Source organism: Podarcis bocagei (genome assembly GCF_964188305.1).
Source record: "Podarcis bocagei genome assembly, chromosome: 2".
In the NCBI taxonomy this organism is placed as follows: Eukaryota; Metazoa; Chordata; class Lepidosauria; order Squamata; family Lacertidae; genus Podarcis; species Podarcis bocagei.
This window is the reverse complement of record NC_138126.1, coordinates 1,268,569-1,294,392: the sequence shown is the minus strand read 5'-3', so window position 1 is coordinate 1,294,392 and position 25,824 is coordinate 1,268,569. Positions and strand designations below refer to the sequence as shown.

Here is a 25,824-nt window from a genome sequence, read left to right as displayed (position 1 = left end):
CTGATTGGTTCCAAATTGGGAAAGGAGTATGGCAAGGCTGTATATTGTCTCCCTGCTTATTTAACTTATATGCAGAATTCATCATGCGAAAGGCTGGGCGGGATGAATCCCAAGCCGGAATTAAGATTGCCGGAAGAAATATCAATAACCTCAGATATGCAGATGACACAACCTTGATGGCAGAAAGTGAAGAGGAATTAAAGAACCTTTTATTGAGGGTGAAAGAGGAGAGCACAAAAAATGGTCTGAAGCTCAGCATCAAAAAAATGAAGATCATGGCCACTGGGCCCATCACCTCCTCGGAAACAGAAGGGGAAGAAATGGAGGCAGTGAGAGATTTGACTTTCTTGGGCTCCATGATCACTGCAGATGGTGACAGCAGTCACGAAATTAAAAGACACCTGCTCCTTGGGAGAAAAGCAATGACAAACCTAGACAACATCTTAAAAAGCAGAGACATCACCTTGCCAACAAAGGTCCGTATAGTAAAAGCCATGGTTTTCCCAGTAGTGATGTATGGAAGTGAGAGCTGGACCATCAAGAAGGCTGATCGCTGAAGAATTGATGCTTTTGAATTCTGGTGCTGGAGGAGACTCTTGAGAGTCCCATGGACTGCAAGAAGATCAAACCTCTCCATTCTGAAGGAAATCAGCCCTGAGTGCTCACTGGAAGGACAGATCCTGAAGCTGAGGCTCCAATACTTTGGCCACCTCATGAGAAGAGAATACTCCCTGGAAAAGCCCCTGATGTTGGGAAAGATTGAGGGCACAAGGAGAAGGGGACACAGAGAATGAGATGGTTGGATGGTGTTCTTGAAGCTACCAGCATGAGTTTGATCAAACTGCGGGAGGCAGTGGAGGACAGAAGTGCCTGGCGTGCTCTGGTCCATGGGGTCACGAAAAATCGGACACGACTAAAGGACTAAACAACAACAGACCAGTGTTCTGTGGTCTCAGCGGCTCCTCCCAGTCACCAGTCCAGCTGCCGCATTCTGCATTAGTTGTAGTTTCCGGGTCACCTTCAAAGGTAGCCCCACACAGAGTGCATTGCAGTAGTTGGAACTTTTTGATGAAAAAGTGGGTTTTGTGTTGCAGTTTGGGTACTCGGTCTGGAAAAGGTTCGCCATCACTGCCCTCGGATCATGTCCAGTTGCAAAGGTGGAGGGAGGCTTTCCACCCTCAGGCCCAGAGGTGGCTCCTGCCTTGGGGCAGCTGTAGATTTGGAGGAAGCTGACCCTTAGCACTCTGGGTTGGGGACCTGCCTGAACCTCATTTCCCATTATACTCATCCTTACAGTTTCATTTTGGGGATAGCATTCTACACACACTTGTGTCACCATGGTTCCCGCCCCCCAGCACATTGCTTTGAGATGCTCTGGTACGGCCCCTTCTTCCCTGTGCCCCCTTCCCTCCTCATGCAAGACCACCAGTCTCAGCTCCACTTTGAGAAACTCTCCATTCCCAGATACAAACATTTCCAACTCCCTCCACCAAACACCAACACCAGCTCACTCCCAGTCCACCCTCATTCAGCAGCAGCACTACAGATTCGCATTAAATATTAGATTAGGCTTACTATTGTGAAATGTTACCTTCATTACTTTAAATAAATGTCTAGACCACGTTACAAACAACAGAAGCTAACATATGCTGCATGGAATTAAGACTGATTTCCTGTTATTGATGTGAAAGAAAGTGTCGACTCGGAGAGAAAAAGGTTCTACTCTAAAAAGCGTTGCATAATAAGCAAAGCAGGATCCACACTCCTTCTAGTTAAACCCTTTCTCTTCTTTAATTGATGGCCTGTAGGTGTTTCCACTCTTACAGCTCTTACCCCTGGGAGTCTTTTGATGGTTTGTAAGACTTCCGCTACAACTGAACCTCTGTCCACTTCCCTAGGACTTATATGGTTTCTCCCCTGTATGAGTTTGTTGATGTTTTGTAAGAACTCCACTTGCACTGAAGCTCTTTCCACACTCCATACATTTAAATGGTTTCTCCCCTGTGTGAGTCCGTTGATGAATTCTAAGGCTTCCACTAGTAGTGAAGCTCTTTCCACACTCCATGCATTCAAATGGTTTCTCCCCAGTGTGACTACGTTGATGAATTCTAAGGTGTCCACTCTGACTGAAGCTCTTTCCACACTCTATACATTTAAAAGCTTTTTCCCAGTGTGACTCCGTTGATGAATTCTAAGGTTTCCACTCCCACTGAAGCTCTTTCCACACTCCATACATTTAAAAGGTTTCTCCCCCGTGTGACTCCGTTGATGAATTCTAAGGTCTCCACTCTGACTGAAGCTCTTTCCACACTCCATGCAATTAAATGGTTTCTCCCCTGTGTGAGTCCGTTGATGATTTCTAAGGTTTCCACTCTGACTGAAGCTCTTTCCACACTCCATACATTTAAAAGGTTTCTCCCCAGTGTGAGTCCGTAGATGAATTCTAAGGCTTCTGCTAGTAGTGAAGCTCTTTCCACACTCCATGCATTCAAATGGTTTCTCCCCAGTGTGACTACGTTGATGAATTCTAAGGTGTCCACTCCTACTGAAGCTCTTTCCACACTCTATACATTTAAAAGCTTTTTCCCCAGTGTGACTCCGTTGATGAATTCTAAGGTTTCCACTCCCACTGAAGCTCTTTCCACACTCCATACATTTAAAAGGTTTCTCCCCCGTGTGACTCCGTTGATGAATTCTAAGGTCTCCACTCTGACTGAAGCTCTTTCCACACTCCATGCAATTAAATGGTTTCTCCCCTGTGTGAGTCCGTTGATGAATTCTAAGGTTTCCACTAGTAGTGAAGCTCTTTCCACACTCCATGCATTTAAATGATTTCTCCCCTGTGTGACTCTGTTGATGAATTCTAAGGTCTCCACTCTGAATGAAGCTCTTTCCACACTCCATGCATTTAAATGGTTTCTCCCCTGTGTGAGTCCGTTGATGAATTCTAAGGTCTCCACTCTGACTGAAGCTCTTTCCACACTCCATGCAATTAAATGGTTTCTCCCCAGTGTGACTCCGTTGATGAATATTAAGGTGTCCACTCCCACTGAAGCTCTTTCCACACTCCATACATTTAAAAGGTTTCTCCCCAGTGTGAGTCCGTAGATGAATTCTAAGGCTTCTGCTAGTAGTGAAGCTCTTTCCACACTCCATGCAATTAAATGGTTTCTCTCCTGTGTGAGTCCGTTGATGAATTCTAAGGTGTCCACTCTTAGCGAAGCTCTTTCCACACTCCATGCATTTAAATGGTTTCTCCCCTGAGTGAGACCACTGATGTTTTCTAAGGTTTCTATTGTCAGTGAAGCTCCTTCCACACTCCATACTTTCAAATTGTTTATGTTCTCTCTTTTCACACTCCATGTATTTAAATGGTTTCTTTGTTATTCCCATTGGACATGGCCCTTCAGAATTTTGACTGCCTTCTCCATTGTCTTCTTTCGATGTGGTGGGGAGAAAATCCTATTTGTTTTCTAGGAAGAGAACAAAGTACTATTACAGTTAGCACCTGCTCTTATTTTAACGTCTTGTACAATCTCTCCTGTCCTCCATATGTTCCAAATTTTTAGGAAAGGCAAATGAAATAATTTTAAATAATGGTAACGCATCACCAGCCTTTTATAACCCTTAATTATTGTTAATGAAGCAGCATTATCTTAGAATACGGTTGAACTGTGGACTTTACGTTTTATAAAAAGTGGTTTCTCACAGGAACGGGAGCTGCTCTATGTTCCATGAACCTGGCCAAAATTCATCAGGGTCCAAAGTTCATCATGAAGTTCTTCATCCTCTGCACTATAATCCTCCACCCCTTGGGCCACATTTTGTCCCCTTCGACCTCTAGATGTTTATTAATCACCTGCACAGTCCCTTTGGCCTCAGGAGGTCCATACTGACCATTTCTGGAGACCCATATATAAGTCTAGTGACAAGGCTTGGTGCTTGTGGTCGGTTGAAGGAGTGCTCAGTTGGAGAATGTTCTTGGGGTTGGACCTCTATCTCTCAGCCTTGCATTATGGAATGGAGAGAGCTGGAGATGCAGAAGAAAAGCAGCTGGAGCCTGACCGCTGGGAAGGCCAGATTGAGACACCCACCCCAATTATGATTTATAATAATTATATGTCGCCGGGTCTCGCACCTGCCTCCTGACACTGGCTTATCTTAGCGGAGATTCCCTGTCCAGGCCTCTCTCACTGTTCTTCCTCCTTTGCCCTGGGTGGCCAAGGGCTTCTGGATATTCTAGCTCTGTTCCAACTGGGAATTATTTATTAAATTGTTATACCTCTCTTCATATGAAGATCACAACATAAAAATATGTGTGACACTGAAATAGTATTAAAGGTGAATAACACTGATTGTTGGAAAGAAAAGAAAGAAGATGAAACCCGTGGTGTGTCCTCCTGAATGTAATATAATAATAATAGTAATAATAGTAATAATAATAATAATAATAATAATAATAATAATAATAATAATAATAAAGTGTAAAGAAGAAACCAATCTTCAAATCAGTTTCATATTCCCTGGCTGTATTTCTTAGCCATGATTGTGACTCAGAATCTTAGCCACACTTTTTTCTAGAATATCAACTGTATCTCTTTGTAATAGGAGGCAGACATCCCTGGGATTTCATCCAGACATTCCATTAGTGTGGGCAGCAGCAGCGGAGGAAGGAAGGAAGGAAGCAATTTGGGGAAAACGATTTCCTTCAGAAGGTCTTCCCCAGCGGCCAGCAGGGTTGATAAACTGCTCAGTGGGGACACCTTGGATTTATAGTGTTAGGGTCTGGATACCAATCACAATCCCTCAGAAATGTCTCAAGAACCCTTAAGATCCAGTTCCACCAACTCCCAAGTAACACTGAGCCCTAGAGGAACCTTCTATGCTGAGAGGAGGCCTCTCTGGCCCTCCAGATGTGGTTGGACTCAAAGTACCACCTGCCCAAGTAGGGATGGCCCATGGCCAGGGAGGATGGGAGTCTTATCTGGGGGAACAAACTTTCCCCTTCTTCCCCCTCCTCTGAAAATGCGGAATGGGGGAGGTGGGGCACATTGACGCAAGGGGGACACTGACACCCCAACAATATTTCAATATCGAGAAATGATATTCGTGTCGCGACATCACCCAAATGTGCCTATACATGTAGAACAGTTGCGACTGCGCTGGCCGCCAGTTAGCCAGCCAACAACAGCCCTGCAAAATAGACCAGAGTTGCTACGCGCTTTTGGGACTTGGAAGAGTAACTTACGGCAACGGTAAAGGGCAGTCCAGTGTGGTCATTACGGGGGCCTCTTTTAATAGGGGCTGGTGTTTGAACTTGGGCTTTGCTAATGTTACGGAATTGGCAGGGGGGGCACTTGTGGGAGAGCAGGTTTCTTTGGCCGTCTCCCCCTTCCTTGCTTGCCCCTTCTGCGTTCCCATGGCAAGTCCAGCCAAATTCGACTATGGCGTGTGCTGCATATCTCCGCCTTCAGACGGAGGGAGCCAGGCAGCTTTCCGGGTCATGTGCCCAACTTTTCATGAGCCGATATTAAATCTCAAAAGACCTACAGCTGCTTGTTACAGAGGGTGGGGGCAGATTCCGGTAGGTTAATGATATTAACTCTTTCCATGCTCATTTCTGATGCTCAGAAGCAGGTGACCCTTTCCTAGACCTTCCTAATGACATTCTCAGTCTGACACACAGTATTTACACAGAAACACGGATCAAACACAAAAAACCCTTCACATAACTCCCATTCTAAAATACACTGAGACTATTTTATAACATATCCCCGCTATAACACACAAGTTCTAATTAAGTCCTAATATTTACTATACCTAAACATTGAGCACCACAGACTAATAATAATAATAATAATAATAATAATAATAATAATAATAATAAAATTTATTATTTTTACCCTGCCCAGCTGGCTGAGTTTCCCCAACCACTCTGGGCGGCTCCCAATCGAGTGTTAAAAACAGTAAAGCATGAAATATTAAAAACTCCCTAAACAGGGCTGCCTTCAGATGTCTTTTAAAAATAAGATAGCTGCTTAATTTCTTGACATCTGATGGGAGGGCATTCCACAGGGCAAGCGCCACTACTCAGAAGGCCCTCTGTCTGGTTCCCTGTAACCTCACTTCTTGCAATGAGGGAACCGCCGGAAGGCCCTCAGCGCTGGACCTCAGTGTCCAGGCAGAACAATGGGGGTGGAGACGCTCCTTCAGGTATACAGGACTGAGGCCGTTTAGGGCTTGAAAGGTCAGCACCAACACTTTGAATTGTGCCCGGAAACGTACTCAAATATTCCTCTGCAGTAAAGGAGGCAAATGGAAGCCTTCCCATTGTCTTTGTGCTTACGAATACTGTGTTAAGGAGGGATGAACAGGGTGGGCCTGTGACCTGGATTCAGGAACTAAAGTATTTGCCATCACAAAAGAATGGCCAGGCTGCCCAGGTAATGCAGTCAGTGACCATTAACAGGTATCCTTGGGGACAGGTTTTCTGCTGTAGACCGCCTCCTGTGATGTATTCCTGCTGTAGACAGTCTCCTTCTGTATGATATTTGGGGGGTGGTCTTGGGTGGGCAATTTCAAAAGACTATATAAGGCCGTGCACACCTCCCTCCTGGTTGTGGTGAGGGGGGGGACACTGTTGCAATAAAGATCAGGCTTACTAGCCGCTTTGCTTCTCCATATTCTCTGCTTGGCCTCTGTTATTTTCTCCTACCAATATGGAACCCACTTAAGGACTATATGGGCTATTGGATACCCCATAAGGGGAAAGCAGGTTTTTTCTTACAACAAAGGTCGTAAGAAAATATTTTAAGATGCCTAGACAGCATCTTAAAAAGTAGAGACATCACCTTGCCAACAAAGGTCCGTATAGTAAAAGCCATGGTTTTCCCAGTAGTGATGTATGGAAGTGAGAGCTGGACCATCAAGAAGGCTGATCGCCAAAGAATGGATGCTTTTGAATTCTGGTGCTGGAGGAGACTCTTGAGAGTCCCATGGACTGCAAGAAGATCAAACCTATCCATTCTGAAGGAGATCAGCCCTGAGTGCTCACTGGAAGGACAGATCCTGAAGCTGAGGCTCCAAGACTTTGGCCACCTCATGAGAAGAGAAGACTCCCTAGAAAAGACCCTGATGTTGGGAAAGATGGAGGGCACAAGGAGAAGGGGACGACAGAGGACGAGATGGTTGGATAGTGTCTTCGAAGCTACAGACATGGGTCTGGCCAAACTGCGGGAGGCAGTGGAGGACAGGGGTGCCTGGCGTGCTCTAGTCCATGGGGTCACGAAGAGTCGGACACGACTAAACAACTAAACATCAAACAAGAATATGTTTGGTTGGCACGCTTATTTATGGCAGGATAAAACTAAAACACACAAGAGCTCTATGAATCAGGTTATTCAGAAAATCCTTTTTACTGTATGGGATAAATATAATAATCCGCTGGAAAGAAAAACACCTCTTTGGCTTCCACCCACAAAAGCAACAGCTTTTTAAAAAATGCAATACGGAAGAAGCAATGGGCAACTTACAGAGATCTTTTGGACTTTTCGGAAGAAGAAATAAAACTGAATAAACAGGATGAGGTGGGAGGTGTGATGGCAGATTGGTTTCAATACCATCAAATCATCTTGTTTGGACAAGATAAAGGGAGAGGTTTTTGGACTGAAAGTTCACAGTTTGAAAGAGATATTATGGCGAGGAAAGAAAAAGTGTTTCCCAAATTTCAGGTAGAAAATTGTCCAATCTGAAGAAATGTGCATGCAAACGAAAGCTCATCCCCAGAACAAACTTAGTTGGTCTCTTAGGTACTACTGAACAATTTTTAAAAAAAACTTTCCAAAATGTATGAGATACTATTAGAATGGGAAGCAAAATAAAACTGGTAAAATCTGCAATGATACACTTGGCCAGAAATTTAGGTCATAATTAGAGCTGGGCTTGATGTTAATGTGCTAACTCTTTCCTAATATTTGAGCTGACATCATATCGCAAATCCAATGTGTATAAGGACTAGGAAATATCTGATTTTCAATATCGTGATAACTCGTCAGCTAACAGTTGCAATGTTCTCACCAGCTAAACCCCACAATATGAGCTGCTAAACGTTGCCATGTTATCAGCAGCTAAAGATTGCAATCAGGGTGGATATAATCAATGATTTTTTAAAAAAAATTAAAATCGGATTTTTTTATTCAAATCAGATTTTTTTTAATCAGAATTTTTAAAAAAATAAAATGCTTTTAGAGGAAAAAGTCTATCTAAAGATAGTTTTATATTTAATTACATTATAGTCCAAAGGCTATTCATCAGGAAATAAGGATATCTTTTTAATTATCTAGCATGAGGCTTTATATGGAATATTTAATTTTTGGGGTAAATGAATTCCATTAATCCATTCACAATGTCATGCTCTTCCAGAGGTTTTTGTAAGATTATTTGGGGAAGTTTTTCTAAAGAGACGATATTGTCACAGATGCTTGTTTTTGCCATTCTCAAAAGTGTGAATTTGTGTATCTGCAGAGATAACATGCCTTTTCTTCACAGGAAAAATGTTATAAAATAAACATACAGAGTTGACGGAAAACCTTAATCCCATGTTCCAGTGCAGAATTATATACACAGAATCAACCCCTTAAATGCTGAGTTCTAAGAGGTTCAATGAACTGATGGTTTGCAGTGGAAGAGATCTGCACAAATAGCTAAGTGTGAAGCAGTAAAAATGAAAGTGCAACCTTGTGAGCAGAATACTCCACACATCTTGGGGTCTTTGTGTAATAATTGTGCAAGTCAGACTTGAGGCAAGCGCTGAAGGCTCTTCAGGGCTGGCAACCTCTTCCCAATCCCACTGGGTTCCAACAGCCGCACTAACACTTAACTGTACAGAATAGGCACCTGGATGCAGAAGCCAATCCAAAGGGGTGGCTGGAAGTGGAGGTGGTGAAATCCACAAGTTCCGAGTTTTTCATGTGCACTAAAACTCAGTCTGCTTGGTTGTTTTTTTTTATATATATAAAAAATCTTTTTACCAACATGCTATAATATTGTTTTAGTTAAATAAATTGTTTAAGTTGTAATTAAGGAAATGATTATTTTTCTCTTTCCAATAAATTACAGCAGAAATGTTGTCCAAATATAGACAGTAAACTTATTAAACCTCAGAATGATTTCATAATTATCTGTCTGTGTATTTCTAATAGTGTAACCAAATCAGAAATTTTTGTTTTAAATAGAATCATACTGACTAGTGATTTATTGTAAATTGTGATTGAAATCAATTTGACTTATATCAAATTCACCCTGATTGCAATCTACCACAACATCTGAACTAAGGCTGGAACTATACAGAGGCGAACAGGACAATGTCCTGGCAACGGCTACTACTTAGGGGTCTAAAATGGATAAATGACAATATTATCAATCCTCACACACTCAGTTTCATCAGCAGGCAAGCCAAGATGCATCCTAGCAGGACTTTTGGGTTTGGGCTTGGCTATAATTGGTGGTATTCAGGACAATCCAAAGTATGGAGATGAGTCCTAGTGAATGCAGATGATCTGGGACTGCCAACACCCTCAGCAGGGAGACTGGGGAATAAGATGTGATGGAAGGGGCGGGGTCTCTGTCGAGGCTCCTCCCCCTTTTCCATTAACCCTTCCCTGGACTCCCTCTCTCCCTTTCCCCAGCCAGGCGACCCCAGGGAGAATGGGGGGCCTCAGCCCCACCCCCAGCCCTGCTTGGGGTCCTCCTTCCCCTTCCCTCTCTCGGCCCCCCAGGAAGGAGGAAGGGGAGTCTGGCGGTGCTGCTGCTGCTGCTGCCCAGGAGACCTTGCAGGTCTTGGGTCCCCCCTTCCCCCCCCTGGGTCGGGGCCTGGATCGGGGCCCCTGTCGACGGGCCCCAGGGAGGGCGCTCTCCTTGCGGGGGGGTCTCTTCATCCTCCTCCTCCCCCCTTGTCCCCCCCTCTATTCCCCCCCTTCTCTCCCCCCCCTTTACCTCTTGGTCCTCCGCCTCCCTGGCTCCGGATTAGTCCGCTCTCCTTGTCTGCAAGAGAAAGGGCGGGGGGGGCGGCGGGGGGAGGGGAGGCTCTTCAGCGACGCCCCCCCTCCTCCTCCTTTCCCTCTCTGGCCACTTCCGGCTCCTTTCCCGACGCGCGTGTCCCTAGAGCTACGTCCGCAGAGCAGCCCCTCCCTGTGTCCGGAGGGGAAGGCGAGGGGGCGGCGCTGCCTGGGGGCTCCTGCTCTGGGGGCTCCATGGGGACCCGGCCCCCGCCCCCCCCAACTGGGCAAGTGGAGGCCGGGGGGGGAGGGTCTCCTTCTGGGCCTCCTTCTGCATGCCAAGCCCTCAGCCGGGGTCCTTCTGCAGGCAGAGCAAGGGCTGCAGTGCTGAGCTTCGCCCCCCAACAGCCCAGCCCAGCTTCAAACACCAGCCCCTCTCCCCCCCCCCCATTGAAACACCACCCCCTGGATGGAGAGGTGTCCTTGAGTGTGGCCTTGTCACTCACATGCAAGGCCAGAACAGTCCTGTGAGAGGAAGGAAGGGGGGAGCATTTCTGCAGGCTGATGTCCATCCATCCATCCAGCTGCCCAGGCCCCAGCCCCTCCCCCTAAGAGGGAAGGGTCCCAGTCTGGAAATCCTCCCTTCCTGCTGGAGATGAGGCAGTGAGGGACTCCAGACAGAGAGAGGCGCCCTTGCTCTGCAATTCCCTCGCCAGCAGGGAGACTTCAAAAGCCCCCCCCCATGCCTCCCCCTTCCCTCATTTAGGAGGGAGACTTCTCATCTTGTGGTTGGGTCATTTCAAATCCAGTTTTTCTCTCTCTCCCTGCAATTTTAATACTGTTGTTGGTTTCCTTGTTTGAATTATTCTGTTCACTAGTGATATTTCACACAGCGTTTGTGAATGCAAAGCAATTCTGGATCTTATGATCCCTGCAGGGTATTAAGTGTTGTTCTAACCTACCTATTGCAGGTGGAAAGAGGAATGTGGGGCCTGCTTATAATATCTTAGGGTGGCAGGATTAAGATTTGGGACTGGGACTTTCAGATTCAGAGCCACTTTTTGCATGAGATTTCTTCCAACTATTGGAGGAAAGTATGTCTGAGGTTTATGACAGAAATATGATTATTACGGGTGAATTTAATGGAGTAGGATCACAGGACTATGACAGAACACTGAGGGAAAGTGTCTAAGAAGAAAGCAAAATACCAAATACTTTTTTGATATGGTTACAACAATGGATCTACTAGATCAGGGGCCAGCAGACTTTTTCAGCAGGGGGCCAGTCCACTGTCCCTCAGACCTTGTTGGGGGCCTGTAGCAGGAACCCCCCCACCCCAATCATTCTGTTTGTACAAACTTCACACACACTCACACTCACACACTACATACGCCACATTTCTCTTATGAATTCATAGAAAATCAACCATACATCGGATTTGCACTGTTCCATTTTATTTTACTCCATGTGACAAGGACTATCAAAGGGGGTGGCTTGGTTCTGGTCAGCCATAATCCCTTCACCTTCTCAGCACATCCACAGGAGCCCTGCCCAGTTGCTATGGCCAGACCATGTCATTACAGAGGAGGCAGGTTTAGTCGTTGTCTGAGGACTATCCCTGCCTCTGGGTCTGGTCCTGACCGGATGGATACTAGAATCAGCAAGGGATACCCACATGACCTGAAGGTGCTGCTGTGCAATGCCAGGTCAATGATTCATAAGACCACTGCCATCCATGACTTGATCATGGATGGAGGATTTGACCTGGCATGTGTAACAGAGACTTGGTTGGATGAAGCAGATGGGCCTGTCCTTGCCGCTGCTTGTCCACCAGGTTTCTCTTACGCACAGCAACCCAGGTCACGTGGGCGGGGAGGGGGGGTTGCAGTGATTTTTAGGAAGTCATTAGTTTGCACCAGGCGTCCTATTGGGAAGACCCAGTTTTCTGAGTGCATGTTCTGGAAGTTGGGCAATAGGGGCAGTACAGGATTCCTTTTTGTGTACCAACCTCCCCACTGCACCAAGGATTCCCTGCCCGAGCTGCTTCAGGTCGTGGCGGATGTTCTCCTGGAGACACCTAGCTTGGTTGTCCTAGGGGATTTTAACATCCATGCCGACACGACCTTACAAGGGGCTGCCCAGGACTTTGTGGAAAGCATGGCCTCCATGGGGCTGTCCCTGAATAAGTCTGGCCCAACCCATAGCCGTGGACATGCCTTGGACCTGGTGTTTACCTCTATGGATGTTGGTGATCTGACACTAAGTAAAAGCGAAACGAAAGAAGTGCCATGGTCAGATCACTTCCTGGTGCAACTGGACTTCTCTGCGACCCATCCCCTCTGCAGGGAGGTGGGACCAATTTGGATGGTCCGCCCCCGCCACTTAATGGATCCAAATGGTTTCCAGAGAGTGGTAGGGGATGCTTTATCCCATGTTGATGGCCTTTCAGCTGATTCCCTGGTGGCCCGCTGGAATGTGGAGTTAACCAGGGCTATTGACTGTTTGGCTCCGAAGCGCCCTCTCCGATTGCATGGAGCCCGGACAGCCCCGTGGTTTTCCACGGATCTGAGGGCAATGAAACAATCGTTGAGACGGCTAGAGCGCCGGTGGCGGATAACTCATTCCGAATCTGACCGGACACAGGTTAGAGCTCAACGTCGAGCCTACCAAGTGGCGATAGCGACGGCGAAGAAGAATTTCTTCACCGCCTCTATTGCATCTGCAGAAAACAGCAGCAGGAGACTTTTTCAGGTGGTTCACAATTTAGCGGAACCACCTGCAACATCGGGGCCCAGTACGGGCCACATGTTCTCCTGCAATGATTTTGCAAAGTTTTTTGCAGATAAAATCGCCCAGATTCGGGAAGAAGTAGACTCCACCGTGGGAGCAGGGCCGGGGCGGGAGAGTGCTAGAGTTCTGTCTAGTCAAGTTGAGTGGGATCAATTTCAATCTGTTACCTCCGAGGATGTGGACAGGCTGCTTGGACGAGTGAAACCAACCACCTGTCTCCTGGATCCTTGCCCATCCTGGCTTATAAAAGCTAGCCGGGAAGGACTGGGCGATGGGCTTCGTGGGGTGGTGAATGCTTCCCTCCGTGAGGGAGCCTTCCCAGACCCGCTGAAAGAGGCGGTTATTAAACCGCTTCTTAAAAAACCATCTTTAGATGCGGCCACGATGGCCAACTATCGCCCAGTCTCAAATCTTTCATTCCTGGGCAAGGTGATTGAGCGAGCGGTTGCCGAACAACTCCAGGCACGCCTGGAAGAAGCAGACCATTTGGATCCCTTCCAGTCGGGATTCAGGCCTCATCATGGGACTGAAACTGCCTTGGTCGCACTGGTTGATGATCTCCGGCGGGCTAGGGACAAAGGTGAGAGCTGTTTCCTAGTTCTGCTGGATCTCTCAGCGGCGTTTGATACCATCGACCATAGCATCCTTCTGGACCGTCTTGAGGGGCTGGGAGCTGGGGGCACTGTCATACAGTGGTTCTGCTCCTTCCTCCTGGGCCGTGTTCAGAAAGTGGTGGTGGGGGATGAGTGTTCAGACCCCTGGGCTCTCACTTGTGGGGTGCCTCAGGGTTCTCTCCTCTCCCCCATGCTTTTCAACATCTACATGCGGCCGCTGGGAGAGATCATCAGGAGGTTTGGGCTGGGTGTTCATCAGTATGCGGATGACACCCAGCTCTACCTCTCTTTTAAATCAGAACCAGTGAAGGCGGTGAAGGTCCTGTGTGAGTGTCTGGAGGCGGTTGGAGGATGGATGGCGGCTAACAGATTGAGGTTGAATCCTGACAAGACAGAAGTACTGTTTTTGGGGGACAGGAGGCGGGCAGGTGTGGAGGATTCCCTGGTCCTGAATGGGGTAACTGTGCCCCTGAAGGACCAGGTGCGCAGCCTGGGAGTCATTTTAGACTCACAGCTGTCCATGGAGGCACAGGTCAAATCTGTGTCCAGGGCAGCTGTTTACCAGCTCCATCTGGTACGTAGGCTGAGACCCTATCTGCCTGCGGACTGTCTCGCCAGAGTGGTGCATGCTCTGGTTATCTCCCGCTTGGACTACTGCAATGCACTCTACGTGGGGCTACCTTTGAAGGTGACTCGGAAACTACAACTAATCCAGAATGCGGCAGCTAGACTGGTGACTGGGAGCGGCCGCCGAGACCATATAACACCGGTCTTGAAAGACCTGCATTGGCTCCCAGTACGTTTCCGAGCACAATTCAAAGTGTTGGTGCTGACCTTTAAAGCCCTAAACGGCCTCGGTCCAGTATACCTGAAGGAGCGTCTCCACCCCCATCAGTCTGCCCGGACGCTGAGGTCCAGCGCCGAGGGCCTTCTGGCGGTTCCCTCATTGCGAGAAGCAAAGCTACAGGGAATCAGGCAGAGGGCCTTCTCGGTAGTGGCGCCCGCCCTGTGGAACGCCCTTCCAGCAGATGTCAAAGCGATAAACAACTACCTGACATTCAGGAGACATCTTAAGGCAGCCCTGTTCAGGGAAGTTTTTAACGTGTGATATTTTACTGTATTTTTGGTTTTTATGGAAGCCGCCCAGAGTGGCTGGGGAGGCCCAGCCAGATGGGCGGGGTATAAATAATAAATTATTATTATTATTATTACTATGTCAGCCTTGATAATCCCAGACAGAAGACAATCATAATGACAAAGAACTTGCATATGGTAGTGGATTCAGAACAGACTGAAACAAAGGACAGTGATCAGATCTTCCCTCTGGGGGCAGGAAACTGCAAACTCTCCTTTGTCTCCTGGAAGTGACTCATGGGCAGGGGGAAAGCCAGGTGACTGGACACTCAGGTTACCACCACAACTCCTCCCTCAACCCCTCCTTTCTGTAATGTATGCATGATGTCAACCCTTTCTGTAATGTATGCATGATGTCAACCCCTCCTTTCTGAAATGTATGCATGATGTTTCTGGGGGTGGGCTTGAGCTAGAGGAGGGGAATTTCAAAAGTTTTTATAAGGTCTTGCAGCCCATCGTTCTGGGTCTTTCCTCTCTCCTGCAAGTGAGGGGAACACCCTGTTGCAACAGTTCAATAAAGGCCAAGCCTACAGGCTGCTGTTTTGCTCCAAGTTATCCTGGTTGGGGTCTTTACTTTTTGTCCAAGGGAGCCCTCAGATTTTTCCGTTAACAGTTGGCGACCACGAAGGGACGCTTGGTTCTCCTGTAAAGGTGAGAGGGGAGATAGAAGGGATCGGGCGCCACTGGGCAACCTTAGCCCAGAGATCCTTCTTCCTCTCCCTGCCTCCTCTTTGCGGGCGGTAATCAATCGTCACCAAAAGCTCAACCAGGGGAGCAAAGGCGAGGTCAAGCCGGCTAAGGGAAAAGGATCCCGGGATCTGCGGGGGGACATCTTCGAACGTGAGTATGGTTTGAAGTAGATACATTGGGATGGGGGTGGAAAAGTAACGCCCCCACGACAGCCAGACTTTCCTTCTTTCATTTCTGACGTTACCCTTCGGAGTCGGCCGGGTACGTTCTCTCTCTCTCTCCTTTTCTCCCCCGATTCTCCCCCTCGGAGGGTGGCCAGGGAAATCGCGGAACTTTTCTGTCTGACGTTATCTCTCGGGGTCGTCTAGGAACGTCAAAACCTTTCCCTTTCTCTCCCCACAAATTCTTACGCGGTGCTTGGCCGGGGAAATTGTGGTACCTTTTGCTGTTTTCCGACGTTCCCCCCCGGGGTCGTCCAGGAACGTCTTAATCTCTCTATCCCTTTTCTCCCCCGTTTTTCGTCTTGGAATTGAGTCCGGGAAAGCGTGGCTCTTTTACTGTTTCTCTGACATCCCTCTCTCGGAGTCGTCCAGAGGAGTCTTTCAAGTATTCTCTTACTCTCCACCTACCCTAACTATACAAATGAACCTTCCCCTCCTGCCTGGCGACCTTTGTTAGGGATGACCTGGGTATGTGAGAACGCAAGGTCGTTTGCTCCCCTTTCAAAACTTTGTTTTCTTGGACCCCCAATCTGGCACTGCACAGCACAGGCGTCCAGTAGGGAGCCCAAACTTAGTCTCAAAGGCTAGGCAGGAGGCTGTTGTGGAGGGTAGAAGGGGCGGTTCACGAAGTGGGGCCCCACACTAGGATTAGTCTTGTGAAGCAGCGCTGAGGAAAAGGAATTTTAGTTTTGTGGCTGAAGTTTTCTCGGGCAAGGAGTCCCGTGGCTGGAGTTTTCTCGGGCAAGGAGTCCCGTGGCTGAAGTTTTCTCGGGCAAGGAGTCCCGTGGCTGGAGTTTGAGTTCATGTATAAGATTTCTTGAAATGAGTTTGTAGCTTGTAGATATGTAGGAATTGTGTTAGTCAAGGGTACTTTGAGTACTGAAAGGATTTTTTTTTCTGTCCCCCCTTTCTTTCCCATTGCCTTTCCTCCCTTGTGTGTGTGTTTCCACTCTTTCTGTCTTTAGCGTACTTCGTTAACGGGGGGGGGGGAGGCCCAATAATAACATATGAGAGAATGAGAGCTCACTAAACACCCTAGCTGGACTCCTCCTGGCAACAAAGCTTCCATGAAGCCTATTTGCCCCAGAGAGGATTCTAATATGCCCCTCCAGCTTGTCATCTCCAATTAGAGAAAAAATAGAAATAAAATAAAGGGGCAAAAATGGTCAAGTTTGTGTTGTTAAACTGTAGCCTAGAGCTAGAACATGAAACTGTAAACTTAATGGTGCTCAGAAGGCAGTAGATATAATAACAGCCCACGCATTAGAGATCTTAGTTTCTCTTTAAAAAATAAATAAAAAAATAAATAAAAAATAAATGAATAGGAGATGTACTCAAAGATTTAGAAATATTTCAAGGGTTTGTATTTACATTGGCCTTGGCATCCACAGACTGTTCTTAAATGCACATAGTTTTTAAATTGCAAGCTTGCTTCAAAATTTTAAATCTAAGGAAGCCCTGTTGCGCCTATCGATCTTAAACAAAACAAAATGGAGAATGGAGTGTGCAAATGTTTGTTATTTGAGAGAGGCTCTAAAAGAGAGTTTCCCTCCCAAGTGGTGAAATCCTGTATACGTGCTACTTGTGTTCTGAAAGGGGGATTACCCCACCTCTTTCTTCTAGTTTTAAGTGAGGAGGGTGATTTTAAGTCTAATGGTAAATGATGTTTTGTTGTAACTTTTGAGTTTGCTCCAGTCTATTTTGGAAGGAGAAGTTAACCTAATGTTTCTGCTGCAAAAGCCTAGTTGAGCACAACTGCTCTCTCAAGCTAAAATGCAGTGTATGTATTTCATTAAGCGTATGCCTATAAAAGTATGGTGTTCATTCTAAGAAAAAATATTTGAGTCCAGTTTTAACTTTGATTTGGTTGGACAGAAGAGTTATTGTAAGGCTCCTGATATCAGTCTCTATAAGACTTCATGGCCTCTTTTGTTAGAAAATGCCCCCCCTCCCCCTTGTTTCACTCTGCCTCTTTCAGTTGTTTTCTCCCTTCTTACTTCTGTGCCAGGTAAATTTACTCCCGAGTAAGCTTCCTTTAAAGGAAACTGCAAAGAGGGGAGGGGGCAACACTTGTGTATTCCCTTTAAAAAATTCAAATCTAGGGCTGCTTTAACTGTGCTTTATAAGAGATCCTCTCAGGAATATAGATGTTTCCTTTCCCAGCTGTAAATCTGTACTTAAATGTGTATGCCTCTTTGGTAGTACAAACCTTGCTCCGAAATCTTGCTGTGAACCCTATATTTTGGAGGGTTGGACTAGATGACCCCAGGGTCCCTTTCAACTCTCCCAATTTGTGGCTGTGTGGAAGACCATGTGTCTGCAAGCATTGGAGGGTAATTCTTAAATTCTGGTGTGGTAATGGAGTTGAAATTCAGCCTAGCTTTGCTTTTTAGTTTAAAAAGGTGCGAGATGAAGCCATGATGTTTTGAAGCACAACTGGTAACATCAAGCATTTGGGTGATTACAGTGTTTATCATTTTGTCTACTATTTAAAAATCAGACTTCAAAGTCAACTCAATACATAGACGCCTTGACCATCCATCCTGTAAATAAAGGGCAGTAAAATTTGTCTGCAAATGGTAAGGCTAAAATGACTGAGAATGTTAAAAAAATCCTATGAATTCTAACTCTGGCCATTTTTACTCATAAATAAGAGAGCGGTTGATTGTTCCGCGAATGGCCAGAGGGATATTAGCCCTTTCCTGTACATAAAGGGAGCAGTCTCTTTTGCTTGGGCTGAAATTGCTAGCTTTGGTGAATACTTAAATTGCTGAGTTTCTCTTTTTTGTTTAAAATCAAACCCTGATTTCAAAATCTACTCCTTACCCTTCCCTTCCCTTATTCAAATGGTAATTTAGCCAAAGGATGCAACATTTTCAATAGTATAAAAGGTTTGCTGAGACATGAACTCTGCACATGCACAGAGGCTAGATTAGCTAAAGAAGAGAGAGAGAGGAAGGGGGGAACTGTAAGGGGGGAGAGGAGGTTTCTTCGAGAACTGCAGAGAGAAATTTATCCAAATGCAAAAACTTGGAACCATTGAGGGAAATCACCCTAAATGTTTCTTTGCTCCAGGGGCTACGTAAGACAAAAGGCTAAACACACACACACACACACACACACACACACACACACACACAAACTAGCCCATCAAAAGTCAAGAGTTTTCCAGGTTCCAAATCTTAACATGCCAAATTCTTTTCACAGGTAAATATCAAAGCATTCCCCCCCTCAATGGGAATTTTAGGAACAGCATTTCCTGACAAGCTTCTCACATGAAATAATTTTCCCTTTTAACAGGATATGTGAACCCCGATAACAAAGTGTTTGTCCCTTTTTCCTCCCACAGCAACTTTCTTTCTGTTCTGTGAAACAAGTCTGAATCCCTGCTATATTAGTGACTTCCATCTCTTTGTGGCTTTGACACTTTTTTTAAAGTTACAAATAATCTGTTTTCATTTATTTAATCCGTTTCTCCATGATGTCTATGAAGTTAATCGAAGCACAACCAAACATTGTTTGTGGAATGGTATTTGTTTACCTTTTTGCCTGAGCATTTCTTATTAATTCTGTCATTTTGGCTAGTGCAAGGTACCTGCACAACTTTAAATTGCCATTCATTTTTCTTGGTATTAACTCATTTCCCAGTATTCTGCTATTAACATTACAGCTGATGTTGTCACATCATTTGGGATGTTAAAATGCCAAAACAGATTACTTCAGGTTACTTCAAGTTTCTTATTAATTGCGTGTTTTAGCATTTATTTATTTTGGTTCCTCATAGGTAATTTTGTGTGTGTGTTCTACTTTGGGGACATGTTCATCACATGTTGAAAGTCAGTTTCATGAAGTTCTTTTATCAAATAGCACATGGTGACTTTAAAGTTTTTCCCCTATGGTTTTCCCATTTTTTTCAGTCTAGTAGTAATCTCCGTGGTTTTGATAATATATTTAATAATAATTCTTTTCTAAATCTGATGTCTTTGTGTCAAGTTTGTTTTCATCTGACTGGTAATCTAATTTTTTGCTTTCTTTTGTATTTTTTAACCTTTGTATTTTTTACAGTTCTCTTTCTATACATGTGGAGTAATTTTTATTTTATAATATGAACAGAACAACAACAACAAAAACTAAGTGAAGGAAAGCAAACAAACTTAGCAGATAATAACAGTAATTATGTGGAAATGTGATAATAATATTGAAATGAATAAAATGCTTAATGTGCTAAGATTGTTATTATTTGCAGCTTCCCATGGAAACTGGAGGACATCCTTTTTGCCTTTTGCCCCTTCCTTGTCCAACTGTGTTTTTAAGTCCCCAAAACCCTGCCCCCTTACAGGATATCACGTCTACAGATTGATGAAAAGCAGCAACAACCCCTCAACTCAGTTCTTCGTCATCACAAGACACCAGAGTTTTCAAGTGCCCACAGCCATCTCTTTCAAAGGATATAGACTGCCAGGGGAGTGGGCCTGACAAAGGGGGGTGGAGTTGACTTGCAAGGACATCTTTTCACTTGAACCTCAAGCCTCTGTGCTCCAGGATTCAAAAGATACATGCGTAAAAGATCACAATTGTGTCAAGATATGCAACTGATATTTAATTAGTTTGTTTTGTATTAAGTGTTATTACGTAGGAATGTTGAAATGTGTCTGACAGTGTGTTATTTCCACAAGGGGGGGTATTTTTGTGTGTAATTTTTATGTTTAATGTCTTATTGCTTACACACCAATTCTCATGCATTTTATACTTTCTGATAGCTCACACTATTGTGTAGTCCAATGTTTAGATAACCACATTTCATTGTCCCACCTGGCACTCTGCCAACTTTCCCTATCCATTTTAAAATGTGCTAAAACTTGCTTTACCAAGGAGAAGCTTATAAGATACATGAAGGTGCGCATGCTTTGGTTTAGCAGGAATGATCCCTTATAGAGTTAAATTGTCTTATTTGGACAAAGTGCCCTTTTAAGAACGGTTTTCCTTTAACAGACTGGTTTGAAAGGTTGAGAACCATGGGCACATAAATTCAAATTGGACTCAGTTTGAATTGGGCAAGTGTATCCAGGCTGCAATTAGCTTTTTGGTCCTTAAAGTGCAAGTGAGCAACTTCCCAGGACTACAAGACCAGAGCCTGTAATAATAATAAGAAATCCCATGGATTTTGGCCAAGGCAAAGACATTTCTCTCAGGACGTGTCCGAAACCTGTGCCAGCTGTGGTGGGTGCCAGGCTACATGATAAATATGAAAGCCCTAAGTGGATTCACCAGGGATTGCCACTATTGTGACACCATGCCGATGTGAGACCACAGAAGAGCTACCTTGACACCTGAGAACACACAAATGGCGGGGGGGAAGCAAACTACACTTTGCAGTCATTAGTGGACCTTCCTGCCTAAATGTAAAGCATAGATCACTATTGAGAAAATATTTCTTCCAAGGTGCTAGAATACAAGTAACTGAGCAACAAAATATTAATTTACGTGATATCCAATGTCTAACTGTGTGCACTGTTACACCATTATATTTCTATGCAAATATCCTTAAAGCAGCATGATATCCAAGTCCCTTTCAGGTTCACATGGACACACACATCTGGGACAGAGAATAACAGGTTATTATTTACCACCTTAAATTGTGCGGAGAAAAGGATAGCAAAGTAGCCACCTTTGCAATCTTATCTCCGAAGGGGGGAACTGTAGCAGGAACCCCCCCACCCCAATCATTCTGTTTGTACAAACTTCACACACTCACACTCACACACTACATACGCCACATTTCTCTTATGAATTCATAGAAAATCAACCATACATCGGATTTGCACTGTTCCATTTTTATTTTACTATCAAAGGGGGGTGGCTTGGTTTCTGGTCAGCCATAATCTCTTCAGCATACCAGCACATCCACAGGAGCCCTGCCCAGTTGCTATGTCAGCCCTGATAACCCCAGACAGAAGACAATCATAATGACAAAGAACTTGCATATGGTAGTGGATTCAGAACAGACTGAAACAAAGGACAATGATCAGATCTTCCCTCTGGGGGCAGGAAACTGCAAACTCTCCTTTGTCTCCTGGAAGTGACTCATGGGCAGGGGGAAAGGAAGAACCAGCCAGGTGACAGGACACTCAGGTTACCACCACAACTCCTCCCTCAACCCCTCCTTTCTGTAATGTATGCATGATGTCAACCCTTTCTGTAATGTATGCATGATGTCAACCCCTCCTTTCTGAAATGTATGCATGATGTTTCTGGGGGTGGGCTTGAGCTAGAGGAGGGGAATTTCAAAAGTTTTTATAAGGTCTTGCAGCCCATTGTTCTGGGTCTTTCCTCTCTCCTGCGAGTGAGGGGAATACCCTGTTGCAACAGTTCAATAAAGGCCAAGCCTACAGGCTGCTGTTTTGCTCCAAGTTATCCTGGTTGGTGTCTTTACTTTTTGTCCAAGGGAGCCCTCAGATTTTTCCGTTAACAGGGCCGGACTATATTTTGGGGGGAAATGAGCGATTTTGGCCTGTCTGCAAAGAGGCCTGAAGATGTTTGGCTTTACCTGTCCCAGTTGTCGTCCCAATAGCCCCATTTGGGCTTCTCCAGCCAGGTGCCAGGGCAGGGCAGGAGGCTGCGTTGGCCAGAGAAGACAGAAGCAGCAGCCCTGGCAGAGCCGCGGACGGAGGCAGGGGAACCGGGGCATTGCTGGAGCTTTTACCCACCAACTGCTGCTGCTTCCCAACCCGCAAGCGGCAGCTGCGGCCGCTGCAACAAACCGCCTGAATGCCATGGGAGGAATGGAGGGAGGGGGTGACGAAGAAAGCGCGTGAGGAAGCGGCACAGAGTAGGGGCACAGAAAAGGAAGGAAGGGCGGACTGAGGGAGAGGGAGGAGGAGCAAGAGGAAAACGCAGCAGCAGCCGGCAGCCAGTGTCACACCCCCTTCCCAGCGCCACCCTTCTGAGGCAGGCAGGCGGGTGAGCTGACTCCCCCCATTGATGGCACCCGGTGTGGGACAAGATTGCTCGTCCCTCAGGAGAAAAGCGCCGCCGGGTGAGGGAGAGGGAAAGAACGTGCGTGCTGGCAATCCACGTGGCGATTCCCGGACCGTCCGCAGGCCGGATCTAGAAGGCAACTGCGCCTGATCCGGCCCACAGGCCTTAGTTTGCCAACCCGGATGCTTGGAGATTCAGACCCCCATTAGAACAAGAGTAAACATGTTCTTCTGATTCAAAGGATTCTGCGGGAAGAAGAAACATGATCTGGATATTGAAGGGACTGCCTACAGGATTAAAGACTGGAGAGATCCAGCCAAGAACTATATCAGATCAAAACTCAACATGGATGATAATGAGGGGTGAAAAGAGTTCATTGTATAGATGGAGACTAAATAAGGGTTTATTTGAAAAACACTGAATTACAACATAAATGTTAAAAACATTTGAAAAGATAGGGGAGGATGAAACTTTCACTTTTACGAAGGATTTCAACCATAAACAGAAATGTTTTACCTAAGATACTGTTTTTATTCTAAATGATACCAATAATAAATAATACAAGCTTCTTTAACGAATGGCAAAGAGATATTTCATGATTACTCTGGCAGGGGAAAAACACCAAGAATTAACTATAAAATTTCGATAGATACTAAAAATAGAGGTGGCTTCGCATTGCTAGATTTTCTACTACGAGGCAGCCTCTTCGTGTTGGTTAAAAGAATGGATATTGTTGGACAACACACTATTGCTGGATTCTCAGTGGAATCTCGGTTGTAGAACGCTTCAGAAGTTGAACGTTTGGGGCTTTCAAACGCCAAGAACCCAGAGGTGAATGCTTCCATTTTTGAACGCAATTTGTAAATAAAATTATATACAGTGGTGCCTCAGGTTAAGTACTTAATTCGTTCCGGAGGTCCGTTCTTAACCTGAAGCACCACTTTAGCTAATGGGGCCTCCTGCTGCTGCTCCGCCGCCGGAGCACGGTTTCTGTTCTCATCCTGAGGCAAAGTTCTTAACCTGAAGCACTATTTCTGGGTTAGCAGAGTCTGTAACCTGAAGCGTATGTAACGCAAGGTACCACTGTATTAATAAAATTATCTGTATATAAAGCAATTGAAACACTTCCCACACTCCTTCCATTCAAACCATTTAGGATTTTTGAGTTTGTGGATTGTAGGGTTTCAACTCTTAAAGCTTTTCCTCCTTGCGAGTACATTGATGGTTTCTAATAACATCAGGACTGAAGCTCTATGTACGCTCCATATACGTAAGTGGTTTTCCCTTTTTGAGTTCACTGTTTGCTAAGGTTTCGACTTTTATTGACTCTCTTTCCACACTCCATACATTTATTTGCTAATCCCCGAGTGAGTCTGTTGATGTCGTCTAAGTTTCCTGTGTGTGAAATTAGGGTTCCACTCTGAAAGAAACTCTTTCAACTCTCCATACATTTAAATGGTTTCTCCCGTGTGAGTCCGTTGATGTCTTCTAACACTTCCAACATTGGTGAAGCACTTTCCACACTCCTTACATTTAAATGGTTTCTCCCCTGTGTGCGTCCGTTGATGTCTTCTAACATTTCCAACATTGGTGAAGCCCTTTCCACACTCCTTACATTTAAATGGTTTCTCCCCTGTGTGAGTTTGATGATGGATACTAAGTGCTGTACCATCAATAAAGCTCTTTCCACATTCCATGCATTTAAATGGTTTCTCCACTGTGTGAGTCCATTGATGTTTTCTAAGTGTTCCACTGCGATTGAAGCTCTTTCCACACTCCTTACATTTAAATGGTTTCTCCCCAGTGTGAGTTCGATGATGGGTTCTCAGGTCTCTCCTCTCAATAAAACTCTTTCCACATTCCATGCATTTTAATGGTTTTTCCCCTGAGTGAGTCCACTGATGTCTTTTTACTGCTCCATTAGAAGTGAAGCTCTTTCCACATTCCATACATTCAAATGGTTTTTCCCCTGTGTGAGTCCGTTGATGGATTCTAAGTGCTGTACCATCAATAAAGCTCTTTCCACATTCCATACATTCAAATGGTTTCTCCCCTGTGTGAGTCCGTTGATGTTTTCTAAATGTTCCACTATCGGTAAAGCTCCTTCCACACTCCATACATTCATAAGGTTTTTCCCCTGTGTGGGTTCGTTGATGGTTTCTAAGGTGTCCAGTCTGACTGAATCTCTTTCCACACTCCTTACATTTATATGGTTTTTCCCCTGTGTGAGTTCAATGATGGATTCTAAGTTGTCTACTCTCAGTGAAGCTCTTATCACACAGCATACATTCAAATGGTTTTTCTCCAGTGTGAGTTTTATGATGAATATTCAGTCCTCTCTTTGTACTGAAACTCTTTCCACACTCCAAACATTTAAATGGTTTTTCTCCTGTGTGAATCCGTTGATGGATTCTAAGGTTTCTACTCTGACTGAAGCTCTTTACACATTCCATGCATTTGAATGGTTTCTCTCCTGTGTGAGTCCGTTGATGTTTTCTAAATGTTCCACTATCGGTGAAGCTCTTTCCACACTCCATACATTTATAAGGTTTTTCCCCTGTGTGGGATCGTGGATGGTTTCTAAGGTGTCCAATCTGACTGAAGCTCTTTCCACACTCATATTCATATGGTTTCTCCCCCGTGTGAGTGTGTTTATGTATACGAAGGTTTGAACTCCAACCAAAGCTTTTGCCACACTCCATGCATTTAAATGGTTTCTCCCCTGTGTGAGTCTGTCGATGTTTTCCAAGTGTTCCACTGTCAGTGAAACTCGTCCCACACTCCATACTTTCAAATTGTTTCTCCTCTCTCTTTTCACATTCCATGAATTTATATGGTTTCTTCGTTATTCCCATTTGACATGGCCCTCCAGAATTTTGACTGCCTTCTCCATTGACTTCTTTCAACAGGGAGGAGCGGGGGGAAAGGAAACCTAGGAAGAGAACAAAGGAATATTACACACATCAATCAGCACCTGCTCTTATTTTAACATCTTGTAAATTCTCTCCTGTCCTCCATATGTTCCAATTTTTTAGCATAGGCAAAAGAAATAATGTTAAATAATGGTAATGCATCACCAGCCTTTCCTAACCCTTAATTATTCTTAATGAAGCAGAATTATCTTAGAATACGGTTGAACTGTGGGGTTTACGTTTTATAAAAAGTGATTTCTCACAGGAACGGGAGCTGCTCTATGTTCCATGAACCTGGCCAATATTAATCAGGATGCTAAATTCATCATGAAGTTTTTCATCCGCTGCACTATAATCCTCCACCCCTTGGGCCACATTTTGTCCCCTTCGACCTCTAGATCTTTATTAATCACCTGCACATTCCCTTTGGCCTCAGGACGTCCATACTGACCATTTTGGGAGACCCATATATAAGTCTAGTGATGTTACC

General features: G+C 45.2%; 3 protein-coding genes across 4 annotated transcripts in view; 1 reads left to right on the top strand and 2 right to left on the bottom strand.

Moving 5' to 3' along the window:
* The window catches only part of LOC308580709 (uncharacterized protein), a 263,178-nt gene that overhangs the window by 190,732 nt on the left and 46,622 nt on the right, over positions 1 to 25,824 (bottom strand). The window lies entirely within an intron of this gene.
* LOC308581176 (uncharacterized protein) overlaps positions 1 to 25,824 on the top strand; it is a 270,653-nt gene that overhangs the window by 241,735 nt on the left and 3,094 nt on the right. The gene's annotated exons all lie outside the window — the stretch shown is intronic.
* Positions 22,960 to 25,011, bottom strand: LOC308581159 (uncharacterized protein). Its single transcript, XM_081183672.1, has 2 exons — positions 24,471 to 25,011; positions 22,960 to 24,386 (listed from the first exon to the last, which is right to left on the bottom strand). Exons 1-2 carry the CDS (start codon positions 24,537 to 24,539, stop codon positions 23,874 to 23,876), a joined length of 582 nt encoding a protein of 193 aa, XP_081039798.1. The 5' UTR covers positions 24,540 to 25,011; the 3' UTR covers positions 22,960 to 23,873.